General features: G+C 32.7%; 2 protein-coding genes across 3 annotated transcripts; both read right to left on the reverse strand.

The window, feature by feature from the left end:
• Positions 1-1,304: 1,304 nt before the first annotated feature.
• On the reverse strand, positions 1,305-4,990 carry LOC126720256 (peroxidase A2-like). Its single transcript, XM_050422575.1, has 4 exons — positions 4,591-4,990; positions 3,051-3,242; positions 2,168-2,333; positions 1,305-2,029 (listed from the first exon to the last, which is right to left on the reverse strand). The coding sequence occupies exons 1-4, from the start codon at positions 4,819-4,821 to the stop codon at positions 1,578-1,580; spliced, it is 1,041 nt and encodes a 346-aa protein (XP_050278532.1). The 5' UTR covers positions 4,822-4,990; the 3' UTR covers positions 1,305-1,577.
• Positions 4,991-7,524: 2,534 nt separating this feature from the next.
• On the reverse strand, positions 7,525-15,116 carry LOC126720263 (peroxidase 15-like). 2 transcript variants are annotated; one of them, XM_050422591.1, is made up of 5 exons: positions 14,945-15,116; positions 14,286-14,499; positions 9,796-9,987; positions 8,271-8,436; positions 7,525-8,147 (listed from the first exon to the last, which is right to left on the reverse strand). In XM_050422591.1, exons 1-5 carry the CDS (start codon positions 14,950-14,952, stop codon positions 7,690-7,692), a joined length of 1,038 nt encoding a protein of 345 aa, XP_050278548.1. In that variant the 5' UTR covers positions 14,953-15,116; the 3' UTR covers positions 7,525-7,689. The 2 variants fall into 2 exon arrangements, with proteins under 2 accessions (XP_050278548.1, XP_050278544.1); XM_050422587.1 differs by lacking the exon at positions 14,945-15,116 and having other exon boundaries at positions 14,286-14,621.
• Between the last annotated feature and the right edge of the window lie 6,134 nt (positions 15,117-21,250).

Below are 21,250 nucleotides of genomic sequence, written 5' to 3' on the forward strand. Positions count from 1 at the left end.
TTTTTACTCCCAGAATACTCTGTTTTTCGGTCCCTCTCTCAGGGCACGGCAAGGCCCCTTTTATAGTGCCTGCCGTGACCAATGTTTTACCACTTTACCCTTTAACCGCCTTTGTCTGGTCTGGGCGTACTTGCCGACCACCAAGTCTGTGCGACATTCACCCTTACTAGACAAAGGCAGATTTGTTTCGTTCTTCAGTCTACTGTAGCACTTCTTTCCTGCCACAGTATAAATGCTTCTCTCTCTTTCCCTCAAGGCATGCACCCAACGGTTCCCCCTCAAACTTGCCTCTTTTGGGTGGTCTATCATCCCAGCAGGACGTACCTCCCAAAAGGGCTTGAGCAGGAGCCACAAAATAGATCTTTTTCCCTCTCTCCACCACCAAACCATACCCCCTTTACCTCTTACCTCTGGCCCATGGCCCCACCACGTCCTATATTGGCTAGGTACAGGCTGGTGGTGTCTGGGCCTTGCGCGTGCTTCCCTTTCAGATATGTCTAAGAGTCTGCCTACTGCTCATGCATTTGCCGTAATCTGGAGACTCTCCGTCTGTGTTTTCTGACCTTTCATGTGGGTTTTTCTTTGGTTTCCCGCTCCATTCAAGAGCTGGGTTTTGTCTGATGATGGGCCTTATATTTCTTTGGTTCACTCTTGATTTTCTTTATTTCTTGTAACGTTGAATTGTTATTCCTACCGTAATAACTTAATCCTGCTGGACCTCTTTTGGACCAGCCGTTTATTCCTTTTCTCAGTGGCTTGTCATGGGCACTGTTTTACTTTTACTTATGGGCTCCTATGTCCCTTTGGGCATCCACGGTCCGATTGCTTTCTTTGGGCTTCCTCAACCCGTTTGCTCAATTCCACACTCTCATGGGCCTTTTACTAACTTCATTGGGTTTTCCCGACCCAATAACCTTATTCTCATCCTTGGGGTTCATGGGCCTGCCATAAACCCCTTACTCTCTTAGTTTGCATTGCCTTGGGCCTGCAGCGGTCCTTTCTCACTTTTCTACCTCATACACTGCCCATGGGATGCTATTTCTTTCTTTCATGGCTTCTTTGAGCCCACTTGCCTCTTCAAGACCCATTTGTTTATTTGTTGGGCCTGTATTCCATTATTTCTACCGCTTGGGTCTAATGATTTTTTGCTATCTATTTTGTCAATTCTTTGTTGCCCTTATTATTGGGCTTTCTTTTTGTCTGTCTGGGCTTCTACAAATGGCCCTCAACACCTACCAACCATCATAAGTTTTTTGCTCAGATGAAAGATTCATTCAAAGAACACCAAGGAACAAAAACAACACTAAAAAAACATCCATCAAGTTACACAATTAACACAACTCAAAACAAAATAGCCTCATAACATGTTCTTATCCTACCAACCATCATAAGTTTTTTGCTCAGATGAAAGATTCATTCAAAGAACACCAAGGAACAAAGACAACACTAAAAAAACATCCATCAAGTTACACAATAAACACAACTCAAAACAAAATAGCCTCACTCATACTGACCATCATTACCATTGTAACTTAGCACACATTTTATTTATGCTTAGACTTAGCCATAACACTTATTTACATTGAGCTATATAGAAGACCATCTGATCCAGTAGAGTTGTTAACTTTTCCACAATTCAATCTAATCTCTCCAGCCGTCCCCGTTAACGGGCTAATGTTTCCCATTTTAATCATTGATACCACAAAGCTGGCAAAGAAGGCAGTCTGATTAGCAGTAAAGTTGTTAACAATGGCAACGGTTTCATCCCCGGTGGTTGAAAATAGTTCTTGATCGCTCTGAAGTAGACCCTCTAGAGATTGAAGATTAGAGAAGTACTTATTGTCAAAAACATCAGGTGTGGTGAGGTCGAGATTGGTTACAACAGTAGTATTTCCATTCTGGGGGCATATTCCCTGTAGAGTTGATAAGTAGGTTGTGTTTAAGGTTGAATCAGGATTACCAGAGCCGCTAAAATTGTATAACCGGTTGATGAAAGTACTACATTGAGCACGTCCAAACGTGTGAGCACCTGAAAATCAATCATGCATGCCGACTTATATCAAAACTTAAAAGCAATACATTCATCACAATGTTATTAACTCATTATATTATATATATCAATTGTGATTGGAATTTGTAAGCTTATGTGCGAATAAATAATAATTACCAGAGAGGGCAACAAGATCGGTGCTGTTGAGGCCCACGGCTAAGAACTTGGCTTTCAGAACACTAAGGGCTTCTGTGGGACCAGGAAGGAAAAGACCAGCAGCTGTTCGGTTTGCTGTAGTGCTATCCCTTCTTCCCAGTGAAACATTCCACGAGGGACCTCCTGCCTGTGAGCGTGGATTACTTTTACTTTTAGTTGGTATGTGATGCAAACTATACATGTTATTTAAAATGTCAGCAAATGTTGAAGGTAGGACTTACTTTTCACTTTTGTTTTAGTAATATATATTGTGGGTCTAGTAGAAGGACATAGTTTTCTTTTAATCCGGTGGCTTACTTATTAGTTTTTTTTAACTAAAAGTAAAACGTGCAAGAATCAATCGTCACAGAATAAATGAAAAGAGATTCCTCCAACCTTGTCCTTCTAGTTGAGCTGTATCATATGGGGATGCCATTATTTTAGCATTGCATGTAAAGCAAGGTAATGTACATAAATTTAAAAACAAAGTATGCAGTTATGTTATATAGGCATATTTTTACTATTGAGGTGATAAGTTGTGATTGGCCTAATATTGATCCTAACTTTCACTTATGTCTACCGGTGACATTTTTCACACACCAATCACAATTTACAATTAATCTCAATAAGTATGAATATTGTCGGAATAAATTGTGTCCCTAGATTTTAGGTCTCTTTCAAACCATATAAAAAATGGCCTAATTATTATTATTAGTCCTTGTTATTTTCAATAAAATACCCCTTGTAATGTTGTTTATTTACACTCCAACCTTTGAGTTTTAGTTTCCTCTTCTTCTGTTTTTTCACTAGAGTAGAAGAGTTAATAAGAGAAAAGATTAAAGAGAAGGGCTTGTTGTTATTATACCAATGAAACTGATTCTTCAGCTGCAATAGCAAGAATATCAGCGCAAGAAACAGTGGCAGGACAAGCAGTTTCCAACGCAGTCTTTATGTTATCAACAACACCAAAGCCCCTCGCCGAGTTATTATTTGGAGGAGCCTCTTTCTCACTTTGTATGGTAGCGGAGTTGTTCAACAAAAGTGATCCATCACATCCCTGCAACAAAGTTAAAACATATGTTTATTAGACAATTCAGACAATTTAACAGTAAAAAGCCCATTAAAGCAACATGTTCTGGCTGCTAAGAAAATAGAGGGAAAATAATTAGAATTTGATTTTGTTGTTTCACAAAATTTTCAAGAATTGTGTTTAGATTAGCTCTTTGATTATTTGCTGAAAATGGGTAAAAGTTTAGTTGTATCTAATAAAATTGAATTTTAAAAGCTATGAATAACTAAATAAATTAAAAAGTTGAAAGCTAATGAAAGTGAATTTTATATTTGTACGTAAACAAAATAGTTTAAAATCTTAAGGCTAAAAGCTAATCCAGACATACTAAAATGTCTTCACAATAAAACTTGAATATGTTCTACTTTTGGATCAAGGTATAGAAAGGTAAGGTTTCAAATTATCTTTCATTTTCATTTCATCAATTGTCTTCCTTTATGGTTTTTTTTTTTCCCTTAGACTGTTGGTAATGGATGCATTTCTTGTAGAGTGTGCTAAGATTGACGTAAGTTGATAGATTGTAACATCTTTGGACAATATTCTGAAAGAGTTCCCTAGTATAGCACACTAGTGCTCTTTTCTCTTTTGGCTTATACTACTTTTTCAAGCTTAAGTCAAAGGTGAGAAGCTAGCTAGCTATAGCATTAGTCCCTTTCTAATTAAGAAGGTAAATGCATGCCAGTTTGCTAGCTCAGGCGCTCTTTAGAAATAGAGAGACGGGTGTGTGTGCAATTAAAAAGTTCAATGAAAGATAGGTTTGGGTCACTTTCCACAAGTAGTTAGTATTTAAAAAATTAAAAAAAAATTAAAAAAAAAACTTTATTTGATATGATTCAGAATAAATCTTGAAGTAAGCCTGCTAAGTTTTCTCTACTAGGATGAATTAATGGTGTGTGACGTGTGCTGCAATAAAACCTTACTTTTTTCCTTCATTATTTGCTTGTGTTTTTTTTTTTTTTTTTTTTTTTTTTTCAGACTTACTTTATTTATGTACAACTTTTTAGAGACTTTTTTTTCTAAGTACATCTTACTTATTTTTTTTAAAAAAATAAGCAAATAAGAATAAACTCACCCAAATACTAAAATGGAATAACTCAAGTACATGCAAAGAGAACTATGAATTAGCTAGTATATATGCGCCAAGTTTTATGGCCTCACTTCCATCATACTCTCAAGAAAAAGAGGAGTATTAATATGAGTTTAAACTCATTAAAACAGGCAAGAGTGAAAGACTGTTTTTTTTCTTTCTCTACTGTTAAACTTTGTGAAGGTAAATTCCTAAGAGGAAACAAAGCAAATTAATGGGTTTAAAATTAATGAAAAGTTAGAAAAATACATTGACAAAGCAGTCATGGAAGTGAAGCCTAATGAGGCTACCGCCAATTCGAGCATCTGTCTTTAAAGCCTCTGCGATGATTCCACGTACGATGTTGGACGCGTTTGGACACGTTGAATCATAGAATGTTGGACTCAGCTGGGCATGAGACAAAGATCCTCCAAGCAAAACCACACATAAAAGACCTATCAGTAGCGTACAGCAAGAAGAAGAAGAAGAAGAAGAAGACATTCTTTTCTGCAATATTATTTCACTCTAATAAACACGAATAGCTTCAATGTTTGAGTGTTTAACAAACCAAATTGTGACCCTTTATTTATAAGGTGACAAACAACATTACATTAAGGTGAAAAACAAAGAAAATGAAATCCATCACGTTTGGCAGTTGAGGTGCAATGCACGCTTTGGAAAAATTCACGGGATTTGAAAAAGTCTATAAGTTGATAAAAAAGATGGTTCAATATTCTGTCGCATCAAATAAGATGTAGGGATGCATTTCATTGTGGGAAAAAGTAAGCCGGCACCACAAACGATTTTCACAATTTTGCCCGAACTTGTCTGTATAGTAACTTATGAGCAATGAAATCATAGACCGAACTCATACTTTTTTACTATTTACAATTTGCCGCTAAGAGAATTGTGGTGAAAATTGTAGAAATAGTTGAGTTAATAAATTTAAAAGGTGTTTAGTAGAAGGGTTTGAATAATATTGTTTGAGTGTTTTTAATTTATATGTAGATAAGAAAAAGTATATCAAAATGTGTGATAGTGCGTTTAAAGTACTCTAAAAATGGCTTAAAATGGCCTTCCAAGCCCTTACTTTTGTGAAAAAAATAATACTGTCGGTGGAAATAAGGCTGGTGAGCACTAGAACCATGCGTACAGGCACGTGTATGAAAAATCAGAAAAGTTTGTCAGGCAGGTAATTGCTTTCCCTGGATTCTAGCTAATTAGTACTTATTATTCTTCTACGCTACATGGACTGTGTTATTTAATTTAAAAGGTAATGGTTTAGACTTGGCTTTATGGTCGTGGAAAAATAATAAAATATTGCCATTTAGGTGGGTTTGAAAGATCAAATAAGACTGCCAGTCAACAAATTGCTTTTGTCCGTTTGTTATTATGGTAAGATGTAGAATTTTTAAACGGTGGAGTATTAAAGATGGAGTTTTTAGTTTTTACAATATAATATTGCTAGCTTTTTTGAAAATATCTCTAGCTTTTGTATATTCAACAAATTACAATGAGTTAATAAAAAATAACTTCCAGATATGAGTACTTGAAAATGGCGAATTTCATCCCTTTTTATGTTTTGAAAATTGCGATTTTACCATTTATAATAATTTTTGTTTTTTTATTAATTTTTTGCTCAAAAATTAGAATAAAGTCTCATTTGTTTTGGAATAACTCTTAAGGTCAGTAGTTTATGATTTTACATTTAATTCAATTTTGTCATTTTTGGTAAATTTTGATATTTTGTCATCTAATCATGTAATTAGTATGAATTAAAGTTTCAAACGTTTAGCCGTTAGAGGCAGATCAGACAATAATCAATAAACACAGACATTTTGTCCATTTTTTCTCCGATAGATTTTAGTTTATCTTCTTGTGGATTCAGGGAAACTCCTCGTAGATTCAAGGTTTACTACCAGAAGCTAATAGTTTAGTTTATGTCCCATCAAGAGAGTATCATGTATGTATTCTTCAGGCTTCTACGACATCAAAACTAAGATCCTTTAATTCAAATTTCTCATCAAGGAGCTTTTTAATTTTTCAACACAATCAACATCATTACCTCAAAAACTGGATTGCATTCAGCCTCAAAAACTGTTATTAAAACACCTTTACTTTATGCAACTCGTAATTCAGAAAGCATCCTTCCTTAGTGGACCTTCTTCTTAAGCAGAAAGCAAATGCTATTTTAGGCAATAAGCGTGGCTTTGAGTTATACAGCTAGTTTTAGGGATCAATGGTACTTTATTCTATATAGTGAAACGTTAGGAGCATTTCAAGAAGTATAGAAGACAAAGTGGGATTCTTGGGTTGGGGTGCGGGTATGACAAGCTGTAACAAATATTTATTTTTTTGTATTTTGTGGGAAAGGGGATGAAGTTGGGATTTGGTTTAGTTTGTTTTTTTCATCATGACCTTGTAGATAAATTTGTTATGATTTTGCTATTCAATTTAACTGATTTTGCTATTTGGTTTATACATAATTTGTCTACCAATTGGTTGATTTCATCTCTAAATTACACATCTGGTTAGCTGTATCTTTGAAAAGTGAAAGAAGTGTTTCTTTGTAAAATTATATTCTATTCATTTCATTCTTTTGGATCATACCAAAATATGTTTTTTTAAATTATATATTTTGTTTATTGAGTACTCTCCAGAAACTGGTACTCTCAAACCTTGTAAACCCAGTATCAATTATTTTGAAATAGACAAAATATTTTGATATATTATTATTCTTGAGAGGGACAGAGGTTACAACACACAACATGGATATGTCTTTCTCATACTGTTTCATGTTACAATTCTAGTGTCCCACATGGATTAAGTGTAAGCTTAATCATATATTTATATAACTTTAGGACACCCTTCCTTTGCAAGCCGGTTTTCAAAGATGAATTCTACTCATGAGTTTATAACATTTAGTATCAAAATTAACCACCACCTCAAGTAATCGGGTGTAGCTCATTGAGTATGGGGTCAAATGAGCTATTGTTTTGTCGTCAGCTTTGTGATCAAATGAGTTGAGCCATTATAAACGTGAAGGTATGTTATAATTCTAGTGTGAGTTCTACCCATGAGTTTGTAATAGTTCAATTCAAGAATCGTAATATATACTACTAAAAAAATCACTTAGCACACATTTTATTTATACTTAGCCATAACACTTATCATAACACATTTTATTTATGCTCATATGAAAGATTAATTCAAAGAACCCCAAGGAACAAAGACAACATTAAAAAAACATCTATCAAGTTACACAGTTAACACTGCTCAATACAAAATAGCCTCACTCATACTGACCATCATTACCATTGTAAATCAGCACACGTTTTATTCATACTTAGACTTAGCCATAACACTTATTTACATTGAGCTATATAGAAGACCATCTGATTCAGTAGAGTTGTCATTAACTTTTCCACAATTCAATCTAATCTCTCCAGCTGTCCCTGTTAACGGGCTAATATTCCCCATTTTAATCATTGATACCACAAAGGTGTCAAAGAAGGCAGTCTGATTAGCAGTAAAGTTGTTAACAAGGGCAACGGTATCATTATTCTCGGTAGTTGAAAATAGTATTTGATCGCTATTGAGTAGACCCTCTAGAACTTGAAGATTAGAGAAGTACTTATTGTCAAAAACATCAGGTGTGGTGAGGTCGAGATTGGTCACAACAGTACGATCTCCATTCTGGGGGCATATTCCCTGCAGAGTTGGCAAGTAGGTTGTGTTTAAGGATGGATCAGGATTACCAGAGCTGTTAAAATCGTATAACCGGTCGATGAAAGTGCTACATTGAGCACGTCCAAACGTGTGAGCACCTGAAAATCAATCATGCATGCCAACTTTATATCAGAACTTAAAGCAATACTTTCATCACAATGTCATTAACTCATATTATTTCTATTTGTGTGTGCGCGTGTGCGCGAATAAATAGTAATTACCAGAGAGGGCAACAAGATCGGTGGTGTCGAGGCCCATGGTTGAGAACATTGTTATAATAACATCAAGGGGTTGGGTGGGACCAGGAAGGAAAATACCGGCAGCTGTTCGGTTTGCTGTAGTGCTATCCCTTCTTCCCAGTGAAACATTCCACGAAGGACCTCCTGCCTGTGAGGATGGATTAGTTTTACTTTTAGTTGGTATATGATGCGCGCAAACAACATATAATATTATTTGAAATGTCAGCAGTAGTTGAAAGATATGACTGACTTTTCACTTGTGTTCCCCTCAAAAAAAGAAAAAAAAGCAAAAAAAGAAACTTCTCCCTTGTGTTTAACTATTAGTTAGGGGCATGCATGATCGGATTAAGTTAGGAGGACAGAGTTTTTTCAGCCCAACCTATTATGGTCGGTTAAAAAAAATATAATTCAATTCAATTCAACTCAACTCATCATAAGAGTCTAACTTAACCCAATTCAACTCACATGGATTGGGTTGGATCAAATTAGACTTTTGGGTTTGACTTTTTTTTAATTACTATTATTATTATTAAATTGATCAGTATTAGAATAACACCACCATAAATAAGATCTTATTTATAACCAAATAATTATAAACATAATATCAAACAAACACATATATGAAGAAAACTTAGGATTTGAGTTTTATTTCGGAAAAGAAGCAAAAAAGTAAATAATAAAATTGTATAATATATTTTTTTAATTTTAAATATATATTAAATATAGGTGGGTTTGGTCAGATTATACGGATTTGTGAATCTTATGACCCGAACCCAACCTGACCCATTGTAAAAAAAAATTCATAACCCAACCTAACCCACCAAACCTTAAAAACCGATCTAACCCTGCAGGTTGGGTTGGATCAGGTTGGTTTTGGTGAGTTGGTGAGTTCGCTGCACAGCCTTATTTTTAGTAATATCTTTGGGTACAGTAGAAGGACAAAGTCTTTAGTCTAGTTACCGACTGATATGTTTTCAATGACACAATTTCTACATCTAAAAGAGATTGTATTTTTTCCTTAAAGATGGAAATCTAATATCCAAATTAATATATGAAATTGAAATCATGTTTTTAAGACTCAAATTCTATATAACATGAATAAGATTATATTTTTTGTCCTTGAAGATAAATGTCTAATATCCCAACTCATACATAAATTGAAATAGAGTTTTTAAGATATGATTTGAATATAAAATGAATACTATTGAATTTTTACGTTAGAGGTATCTAAACTTTAAAGGTTCTGATGTATGTCTGATATCCAAACTGAAATCATGTTTTTAAGACACAATTTCTACATAACATGAGTAAGTGTGTCCCTAGATTTTAGGTCTCTTGGACCCTATCCAAAAATGGCCTGATTATTGTTATCGGTCCTTGTTTTCAATAAAATGCCCGTTGTTTATTTACACTTCAATCTTCGAGTTTTAGTTTCCTTCTTTTATTCAGCTGGGTAAAAGAGTTAATAAGAGAGAAGATTAAAGAGAAGGGTTTGTGGTTATTATACCAATGAAACTGATTCTTCAGCTGCAATGGCAAGAATATCAGCGCAGGAAACAGTAGCAGGACAAGCAGTTTCCAATGCAGTCTTTATGTCATCAACAACACCAAAGCCCCTGACCGAGTTATTATTTGGAGGAGCCTCTTTCTCACTTTCTATGGTAGCGGAGTTGTTCAACAAAATTGATCCATCACAACCCTACAACAAAGTTTAACATATGTTTATTAGACAATTCAACAGTTAAAAGCCCATTAAAGCAAAATATTTTGGCTGCTAAGAAATTAGAGGGAAAATAATTAGAATTTGATTTTCTTGTTCACAAAATTTTCAAGAAGTGTGTTCAGACTAGCTTTTTTATGATTTGCTGAAAATGAATAAAAGTTCAGTTGTATCTAATAAAATTGAATTTTAAAAGCTATGAATAACTAAATAAATTAAAAAGTTGAAAGCTAATAAAAGAGAATTTTATATTTGTACAAAAACAAAGTAATTTCAAATTATCTTTCATTTTCATTTCATCAGATGTCTTCCTTTATGTTTTTTTTCCTTAGATTGTTGATAATGGATGTATTTCTTGTAGAGTGTGCTAAGATTGACGTAAGTTGATAGATTGTAACATCTTAATTTGGACAATATTCTAAAAGAGTACTCCCTAAAATAGCAAACGAGTGCTCTTTTCTCTTTTAGCTTATACTACTTTTTCAAGCTTAAGGCAAAGGTGAGAAGCTAGCTATAGCATTAGTCCCTTCTATTAAGAAGGCACATGCATGCCAGTTTGCTAACTCAGGCGCGCTTTAGAAATAGAGAGACGGGTGTGTGTGCAATCGAAATGGCCAAGGAAAGATAGGTTTGGGTCACTTTCCACAAGTAGTTAGTAATTAAAAAATAAAAATTAAAAAACTTTATTTGATATGATTCAGAATAAACCTTGAAGATAGCCTACTAAGTTTTCTCTCCTAGGATGAATTAGGATAAGTTTAGTTCAGCTTCTTGATACTGTACTTTTTTAAAAATGGATGGCTTTAAAAAGTGCAATATGAAATTACGCTTTTTTAAAAGGCAAAGTGTTTGATAAAAGCTATTAAAAAGTGTTTTTTCAAAAAATTGAGTGTTTGATTAGCACTTACAAAAATAACAGTTTGAGTTATAAATAACCAAAAATAACAAAATGTATATATAAGGGATTTTATTTTATACTTAGTATCAACTTCTTAATAATAATAATAATAATAATTACTTCTTGTTAAGAATAAATGACTCTCTTAATAAAAGATTTTGTAAAAAAGTACTTGGCTTTAGCATTTCTCTTTTTAAGAAATGTTATATCCATAATATTTTCTCAACACTTTCACAATAAATCTTATGTGGTAAGCTGTTATTAGTTCTAACTAGATATTGTCCCACGCAATGCGCAGACTACTTCATAATATTATTTGAAATTATTTTTATGTATATTAAGAACTACATATAATATTTATTTTGTTGTATAATATCTATGTTTGCCTACAATATTGTTGAATACTTTGAAACTTAATTTTAGTAATTCATATTTTATTGAAAAAAATTGTATAACATTACAAGACTATAAAATATTATAATATTTACCGTTAAAAGTAGATTTTACTTGTTACATAGTTTAAATGATTTTGAAATCTATAAATAAGAATGTAAAGCATAAAATACTTTTATATTCTAAAATTTCATAAATTTAGGCAACCTCCCAAACACTTCCTCAACCACTCTATTCTCACAACTAAATATGGAAACCTCAATCGCAAACACCCAATTCATTATCTCAATGAAATTAAGGAAATCATTTGTAAGTATGAATATAAAGAGAACATGATTAAACATAGAGAAATTGGCTAAAAAAACATCCATTTATCAAAATTTAAATGTTTTTAGTTTGGCTTCCGTATTTTTTAAAAAGAAAAAAAGGAAAATACTTTAAATTTATCCTATCAACTTTTGTTTTTATCACTAAGGCTCATGCCACACAAAACAGTAGTAAAAAGCCTACAAAAAAAACCTACAAATTATGAGTTCTAACACAAAATAATAATTTAAAAAAAAATAACAAACTTCATACATTTATGACTTTTCCAAACCAAAATCCCAAACACTCAAGACTCAAAGCAAACGAGCTAATCACAACCTTCACAAAATCCACAACGTCCGACTCCCATATCAAAACCGTAAGCTACCATCACTGAATAAAAAATGCAAGGCTCCTTTCTTGTTCATAGCTTACTCATATGAGTTAGAATCAAATGGTACCACAATGTTGGAATTATATAGGTGTTGTTGAAAGGCTGAAGATAAATGACATCGTTTTTTGCTTAAGTATATTTGAGATGGGGATAGCATGAAAGGTTGTGGAGTGTGGACATGTGTATATAAAGGAGTAAAAGTGAAAAGGGTGATTGGAAATGCAAAGAGTTTTTTGTAGGTGGGAGAGAGGAAAATTCTTGAAACATTGAACCAAATAGTAGTCTTAAAACATTGAATAAAAAATGTAACAAAAAGTAGTCTTGAAACATTGAACCAAAAGAAATAAAGAGTCCATATTTTTAAATTTGTTCTTATCTCTAAGAGTATTTCAATCTTTTTCATAGAGTGCGCCACATGACAGAACCTCAAACTTTCCCGTATGAGGTCTCTGCTTTTATATATATAATATTGATTGATGATTTGAACCTATCACTTAAATTAATTTTTTACTCATCAATAACAATCAATAACAACTTGCCACTTAAAATTTGTTATGGAAGTATTGTGAAAATAATATTTTTCTTTTTCATGAAGAATACAAAATTATTATCTTAAAAGTTGAAAGTTGAAACCCAATAATTTTGGTAGAATTAATCTTTATAAAATAAAATTTTATTAATACTTATTTTTTAAATGGGTTGTTCTAGGATTACAAACTATTTCACAGTTTTTTTCTCTACCACATACTCTACAGCATCACAGTTGTAAAAAATAAAATTTTAAAAAAATTGTGAAATAATCAGTGTTTTTACTTCCTATATTTTCTTTCACGCTGTTTTTCCCAAACCTAAAAACTCTTTTTTTTCCTTTCTTTATTTCCTTTTTTTCTTTCACTTTTTTCTCATCCACTCGTTCACTTCTTCCTCGTCTTCTTATTTTCCTTTTCTATTCCTTTCCTCCATATACAGCCACACAGGTTTCATCTTCTTATTTATTTTCCTTTTTTGTTTTACTTTCCTCCACACAAAGCCCCACACACACAGGTCTCTCTCTCTCTCCCTATCTCTGCTGCATATTTTCCATCTATCAAAAACTCTACTGAATTCAAAAAGTTTTTTTAAGATTAGTTATGTAAGACGTAAATTAAAAAAAAAAAAAAGAAAAAAAAAAAACAATAGAGAATAGAAGAAGAAGACAGGATGCCGCAGCATAGCAAACGGTAATATTTTTTTTTTAAAAAAAACGTCGTTTGTTGCGTTTTGCAACTGCGGCTCAAAGCTGCCGGCACGAAAACACAGGAGCCTTTGAGCTGAAAAACGCATTTTTATGGGTCCGTTTAGTACATGTGTTTAAAAATTAAAAATTGTTGTTTGAAAATATTTATGAAAATACGTGTGGGTGAAAAAGTACGTTGAAATACGTGAAATATTGTTTAAAAACTGAAAATGGTTGTTTAAAAACACAAACCAAACACCCCCTATATATCGCATTTTTCAAAAAATTTACCAAACACCCCCTATATATCGCACTTTTCAAAAAATTTACCAAACACGCGTGTTTGAATTTTAGGCTGGAAAACGCGTTGTGGTCCCTTAATGGTGTGTGACTTGTGCTACAACAAAACCTTATTTTTTTTCCTTCATTATTTGCTTGATCTTTTTTTTTTCTTTTTCAGACTTACTTTATTTATTTTCAACTTTTTAAAGACTTTTTTTTTTCTCTCTCTAAGTACATCTTACTTTAAAAAAAAATAAATAAATAAGCAAATAAAAATAAACTCACCCAAATACTAAAATGGAATAAAATCAAGTACATGCAAAGAGAACTATGAATTAGTCTAACCAAAAAAAAAAAAAAAAAAGAGAACTATGAATTAGCTAGTATGCGCCAAGTCTTAGACCTCACTTTCATCATACTCTTAAGAAAAAGAGGAGTAATATATATGAATTTAAAGCCCATTTGGTAATATTATTTTAATAAAATTGTTTAAATATTATGAAAATATTTATAAATAAAAAAGTGTTATAAAAATACCATTGTGTTTTTTTAATAAAAAAAAAAACTGTTATTTTAAACCATGCAAGTTTAAACACAACAAAATAGGCCGTTAAACTCATTAAAACAGGCAAGAGTGAAAGACTGCTCTTTTAACCAAAAAAAGAAAAAGAAAAAGAAAGACTGTTCTTTTTTCTTTTTCTTTTTCTACAGCTAAACTTTGTAAAGGTAAATTCTTAAGAGGAAACAAAGCAAATGGGTTTAAAACTAATGAAAAGTTAGAGAAATACATTGACAAAGCAGTCATGGAAGTGAAGCCTAATGAGGCTAGCGCCAATTCGGGCATCTGTCGTCAAAGCCTCTTCGATGATTCCACGTACAATGTTGGACACGTTTGGACACGTTGTATCATAGAATGTTGGACTCAGCTGGCCATGAGATAAAGATCCTCCAAGCAAAACCACACATAAAAGACCTATCAGTAGGGTACAGCAAGAAGAAGACGAAGAAGACATACTTTTCTGCAACAGTATTTCACTCTAGAATAGCTTCAATGTTTAAGTTCAAGTGTTTAACAAAACAAATTGTGACCGTTTGTTTATAAGGTGACAAACTACATTTATATTCAGGTGAAAAAGAAAAAAAATGAAATTCAACAAGTTTGGCAGTTGAGGTACAAGGCACGCTTTGGAAATATTCAAGGGATTTGGAAAAGTCTAAAGTTGATAATAGAGATGGTTACATATTCTGTCACATCAAATTAATAGATGTGGGTCTATCAAAAAAAAAAATTTTAATAGATGTGGGGATGATTCCACGTACGATGTTGGACACGTTTGGACACGTTGTATCATAGAATGTTGGACTCAGCTGGCCATGAGATAAAGATCCTCCAAGCAAAACCACACATAAAAGACCTATCAGTAGGGTACAGCAAGAAGAAGACGAAGAAGACATACTTTTCTGCAACAGTATTTCACTCTAGAATAGCTTCAATGTTTAAGTTCAAGTGTTTAACAAAACAAATTGTGACCGTTTGTTTATAAGGTGACAAACTACATTTATATTCAGGTGAAAAAGAAGAAAAATGAAATTCAACAAGTTTGGCAGTTGAGGTACAAGGCACGCTTTGGAAATATTCAAGGGATTTGGAAAAGTCTAAAGTTGATAATAGAGATGGTTACATATTCTGTCACATCAAATTAATAGATGTGGGTCTATCAAAAAAAAAAAAATTTAATAGATGTGGGGATGCATTTAATTGTGAAAAAGTAAGTCGGCACCACAAACGATTTTCATAATTTTGCCGGAACTTGTCATTCATGAGCGGTAGAATCATGGACCGGACTCATCATTTTTTTCACTAGTTACTGTTTGTCATGCAGGTGAAGTGCGGTTAAAATTGTAGAAATTGTTGCGGTAGTAATTAATTTTTGAAAAAATAAAATGTCCTTGGAAATAAGGCTGGTGAGCACTAGAACCATACGTACAGGCACGTGTGTAGGAAAATTCAGAAAAGTTTGTCAGGCAGGTGATTGCTTTCCCTGGATTTTTGCTAATTAGTACTTACTATTCTTCTACGTTACATGGACTGTGTTATTTAATTCAAGAGGTAATGGTTTAGGCTTTGTTTGGTTTGATGGTAGAAGAATGAAAAGAAAAAAGATTTTGCTAATATATGCCCTAAGAATACACAATAATTTTTATTTTTAAAAATTTTTTTTTGAAAAATTAGAAAAAGTATTGACAACTTTTTAAATTCTCTATAAATAACTTTCCTTTGTTCGATTAAAAAGGAAAACAAAAGGAAGGAATAATAGAAGGGAAAAGACTTTTGTGGAATCAATTATTTTTTCTCTTAAAATTACTCTTATACCCTTAAAAGATTTTGTCTATTTTTGTGAAATAACATTTATATCCTTATTAATTTAAAACTTAACAGGATAAAAATGAAAAAAATATCTCACATCTTTCCTTTCTCTTCCTCTTCATATCCAAACACACTTGAAAAAATACTTTTTTTTTTTCACTCTTTTTTTATTTTCCTTACCTTTTTCTTTCTCCTCTCTTCCTTCCCCTTCCACTGAACCAAACATAGCTTTATGGTTGTGGAAAAATAATAAAATATTGCCATTTGGGTGGGTTTGAAAGATCAAATAAGACTGCCAGTAAAGAAATTTCTTTTGTCCGTTTGTTATTATGGTAAGATGTAGAATTTTTTAACGGTGGAGTTTTGGGTTGGATTTTTTAGTTTTACAATATAATACTTTTTAAAAAATATCTTAGGACTTTTGTATATTTAACAAATTACAGTGAGTGAATAATAGTATAATGGGAATGGCTCACCTCCCATTTGAAAGTCTCCCATTTTCTCCTGTTTTAAAACTGATGAGCGACACGTGGCAAAGACACAATCTAAGGGTTACAAAGAGAGCACGTCAAATACAACTTTTGTCTTTCGTAAGAAGTCTGATCCTCTTTCTCTCTCTCCCCAACAAGCCTCACTCTCCTTCTTCTCCATCACCACTGCCATATGAGCATCAAAGGCACCGAAATTAAAGCTTGTTGGAGAAAACAAGGCAAAACAAGCCCCATACTTTTGGATCCTCATAATGCAGCTCGTTTAGCATTTGGACTCCAACCATTGGTGTGGGATGCAAAACTTGCACGCTATGCACAATGGTAAACTAACCAAAGGCGATCCAACTGTGCTTTGAAGCACTCTAAACTCTAAAGGGTCTTATGGTGAGAACATTTTATGGGGTAGTGGAGATGGTTGGACATCTTCTCAGGTTGTCACAATGTTAGGCTAAAAATAATATAGTTTGGGTTTCAGAGCATCAATGGCACAAAAGATCTTTTTAGTACAAATATACCCACAGGTAATGTTACCACAAAACCGGTCATAACATTAACATCTAATTGAAAAACAATTCAAAAGATTTTACAAAATAAAAAATTTCCACAACCTGAAAGGAAATGAGAAATACAGTTTGATTAGAGAGAAGAATTTTTTATTTTTTTTTAAAAAAACCCCAAAATGGACAAGATGCGAGTTTGTGCTTGGGGAATTTATATCATTCTTGGCATGTTGGACAAGGACTTGAGTGGTGTACTTAGCCGCAACCCCATTGGCTTCCGTCCAAGAGAAGGTGGAGTTAAGGCCAACAATGGTAAACCGAACACCTACCTTCCTCGCATTGTATAGCTTGCTTTGCTTCCCATAAATCCGCTAAGATATTTTTCTCTTTTTAATTTCCTAATCCATTGTCCTGTTTTGCCCCTTCTTCTCCAGCAAGCTTTAATTTCAGTGCTTCTGATGCTCATGTAGCGATGGTGATGGAGAGGAAGAGAGAGGCTTGTTAGGGAGAGATAAAGAGGGGTCGGACTGCTTAGGAGTTAGGAGATTAGGAGAGATAAAAGTCGTATTTGACGTGCTCTCTTTGTAGCCCTTGGATTGTGTCTTTGCCACGTGTCGCTCATCGGTTTTAAAACGGGAGAAAATGGGAGACTTCCAAATTGGAGGCGAGCCATTCCCTAGTTTAATAATACTTTAAAGTTCTAAATTTATAGAACATGAACTCTAAATTATAGAGTTTTTTCTTAAAATCTCCATATTATATTTTTTTTAAATGATTAAAACAAACTATGAAGGTTTGAAAGCTCTTCTTATTCTTATTACAAGACACTAGTATTTAGCTCCGTGCATATGCACGAGTACAATTAAAAAAAATTACAATTACAAGGTTTAAATTATATATTTTTTTTAGAAGATGTTCAAATTATATATACATGGTATTAGCTTACACATTTTTTAAACCATACATTTCTAAAATATGTAATGATTTATATATATATATATATATATGATTTAGAATTTAATTAGATTTAGACTCTTTGAAAATAGTAAACTACGTATTTGGTTTCTATCTTTTACATCATATTTCAATTTAGTTCATAACCTTTTAATTGTGTTAATTTGATCCTTAACCTTTTAATGTCGTATCAATTTAGTCCCTGCCATTATCTTTTTTATAGAAATTGATGGCATGGCAGATGACCAAAATAAAAAATTAGTTTCTATTGATCTAGCAATAAACTAATTTTTTATTTTAGCCGTTTACTATGTCAGCAATTTTCATTCAAACGATAACAACATGAACTAAATTGACACAGCACTGAAGGTTAGGAACCAAATTGACAATTGAAATATGGAATAAAGAATATGGACCAAATACATAATTTACCCAACTAAAAAAATTAGATGGACACGTGGTGCAAAATTGAACTTCAATTAAAATCTAATTTAGAATCTAATTGGATTTTGACTGTTTAATTTTTACACTCAATGGTTCACTTAGTACAAAAATTAAAAATTAAAAATTAAATAGGACACCTGGAGCAAAATTGAAAATCTAATTGAATTCTAATAGGTTTTCTTTGAATTTTGGCTTTTAATACATATAGATTCTTTTCTGGTTGGGTAACGTAATTGAACAAGATAATGGTGTTTAATTACACTAGGCTTATATATAGTTGTTGAAAATGTGTCATTTACGTGGGTTTGAAAGATCAAATAAGAACGTTTCAAAAAAAACAAAAAAAAAAAGATCAAATAAGAAGATTAATTGTCGGAAAGCTAATTGCTTGTCTTGGATTCTAATCATTAATAGTCTATTTGCATGTTAAACGGTTTGTGTTACGTAATTCAACAAGGGAATTAATGGCTTAGACTTACAACCAGAAAAGTACTAAGACGTGTGTATGAATATCAGAAAAGTTTGTCAGGCAGGTTATTGCTTTCCCCTAATTTTTTTTTTTTTTTTTTGCTGAAAATTGCTTTCCCCTAATTAGTACTTGCTATTCTTCTACGTTACATGGACTGTGTTATTTAGGGTCCATTTGTTTTGGCTTCAAACAATTTCAAGAAATCATTTTCCGTAAAACTGTATGTTTGGTTGTGCATGGAAAATATAATTTCCGGAAATGTATTTCATTTGACCGTAAAAATTAAGGCTTTGACCCGGAAATCATTTTACATTTCTATTTTTACTTCAAACCATTTCCGAACTTAGACGCGCAAAGAGAGAGAGAGAGAAAGAAGAGAGAGTAGAGAGAAACAACAAGAATACAACGCAACAGAAGTTGAAGCGTCGATTGCACCACTGGCAAGATCGTCGCACCCCAGCACCGTCGAGATCGTCACCACCTAAGACCGATCCACCCAAAACTGATCTCATTCTCGACCCAAAGCTCATCGGCGCCGCCGTTCTCACCATCGTTCTCATTCTCGACCGCCAGTCATCGATTCGATCTGCCCCTGAGTAACCCAGTCACCGATCTACCCTTTTTCTCTCTACCCATGTCGAACCTAGTCACCGATCTACCCATGACGAACCCAGTCACCTCCCTCTCTCTTCCTTCTCTCAATTTTGACCGGATTTGATGAATTTTTTTTTGTTGGATTTTGTTTCTTGTGTTTATCTATTGAGAAATATATTATATATTTGTTTGGAAGCTGAGAAAATGTGAGCAATAAGTAGAAAATGTATTTGTTATAGTATTTTCAAGTATATAACAAAACATCAGAAAATATTTTTCAAAGCATTTTTTGAAATGCAACAAAACACTTGAAAATATTTTCATTTTCCGAAAATATTTTCACCTGAAAATATTTGACACCTAAAAAATATTTTACACTGAACCAAAACGCAGCCTTAATTCAAGAGGTAATGGTTTAGGCTTTGTTTTGTTTGATGGAAGAGGAAGGAAAAGAAAAGAAAGAAATGACTTTCCTTTGTTTGATTAGAAAGGGAAACAAAAAGAAGGAAGAATAGGAGGGAAAAGGCTTTCGTGGAATCAACTATTTTTTCTCTTAAAATTATTTTTATACCCGTAAAAGGTTTTATCTATTTTTGTGAAATGACCTTTACATCCTTATTAATTTATAGTTTAAAAGGATAAAAATGTAAAATAATTCACATCTTTCCTTTCTATTCTTCTTCGTCTTCATATCCAAACACACTTGAAAAAAAATACTTTCTTTCCCCACTCTTTATTCTTTTCCTTACCTTTTTCTTTCTCCTCTCTTACCTCCCCTTCCACTGAACCAAACATTTGACTTTATGGTTGTGGAAAAATAATAAAATATTGCCATTTGGGCGGGTTTGAAAGATCAAATAAGACTTCCAGTCAACAAATTTCTTTTGTCCGTTTGTTATTATGGTAAGATGTAGAATTTTTTAACGGTGGAGTTTTAAGGGTGGAGTTTTTAGTTTTTACAACGGGTCTATTTGGATAGAACTTATTTTGTTGAAATTGAAAATATAATGCTTTTTTGAAAATATCTTTGGACTTTTGTATATTTAACAAATTACAGTGAGTGAATAATAGTATAATAATACTTTAAAGTTCTAAATTTATAGAACATGAACTCTAAATTATAGAGTTTTTTTCTTAAAAGCTCCAAATTATATATATATATATATATATATATATATATATATATTAAAATGATTAAAACAAACTATGAAGGTTTAAAAGCTCTTCTCATTTTTATTATAAGACACTAGTGTTTAGCTTTGTGCATATGCACGAGTATAATTAGAAAAATTATAATTACAGGGTTTAAATTATACTTTTTTTTAGAAGATGCTCAAATTATATATACATAGTATTAGCTTACACATTTTTTAAACCATAAATTTCTAAAATATGCAATGATTTATATATATATATATATATATATATATATATGATTTAGAATTTAATTAGATTTAGACTCTTTGAAAATGATAAACTGCGTATTTGGTTCATATCCTTTACATTATATTTCAATTTGGTTCTGTAGGGGCACAATTTTGGTGGCCCAATCCTTGTCGGTCAAGTCTTGGCCGAAAAAGTCCCACACAATGAATTTTTTTGTAGAGTATGGGCTAAAGAACTTTGTTTCAATTAGTTTAAACGGTTTGTTGCATGAGTTAAGGGAATACAGAAACAAGAGCGAAAATGCTACCGTGAAGAGAGGTCCCTTACAAATGATAAGGCTCCTAACTTGATTAATGGACACAAATTAATGTAATAAGATTTCTCTACAGTATTCTCTCCTTCTTTCTCTCCGTTCCCTCTCTTGGGGGACCTTTACATATTATATAGGTCATTTCCAATCATCTGGGCTTTACACTTGTTAATCATCCAAACCCCCACTTGAGCACCTGTCCCATCAAACACCCCCCTCAATTCTTTGTGAGTTGCG

Source organism: Quercus robur, chromosome 1 (genome assembly GCF_932294415.1).
Source record: "Quercus robur chromosome 1, dhQueRobu3.1, whole genome shotgun sequence".
In the NCBI taxonomy this organism is placed as follows: Eukaryota; Viridiplantae; Streptophyta; class Magnoliopsida; order Fagales; family Fagaceae; genus Quercus; species Quercus robur.

Coding starts and splice junctions, on each gene's coding strand:
- LOC126720256 (XM_050422575.1), bottom strand. CDS start 4,821: ATGTCTTCTTCTTCTTCTTCTTCTTCTTGCTGTACGCTACTGATAGGT. Junction 3,243..4,590: donor TCCATGACTGCTTTGTCAAT/GTATTTTTCTAA, acceptor ACTTTGTTGCAG/GGATGTGATGGATCACTTTT. Junction 2,030..2,167: donor CGATCTTGTTGCCCTCTCTG/GTAATTATTATT, acceptor ATTGATTTTCAG/GTGCTCACACGTTTGGACGT.
- LOC126720263 (XM_050422587.1), bottom strand. CDS start 14,510: ATGTCTTCTTCGTCTTCTTCTTGCTGTACCCTACTGATAGGTCTTTTA. Junction 8,437..9,795: donor CTGAAGAATCAGTTTCATTG/GTATAATAACCA, acceptor CCATCCTCACAG/GCAGGAGGTCCTTCGTGGAA. Junction 8,148..8,270: donor CGATCTTGTTGCCCTCTCTG/GTAATTACTATT, acceptor ATTGATTTTCAG/GTGCTCACACGTTTGGACGT.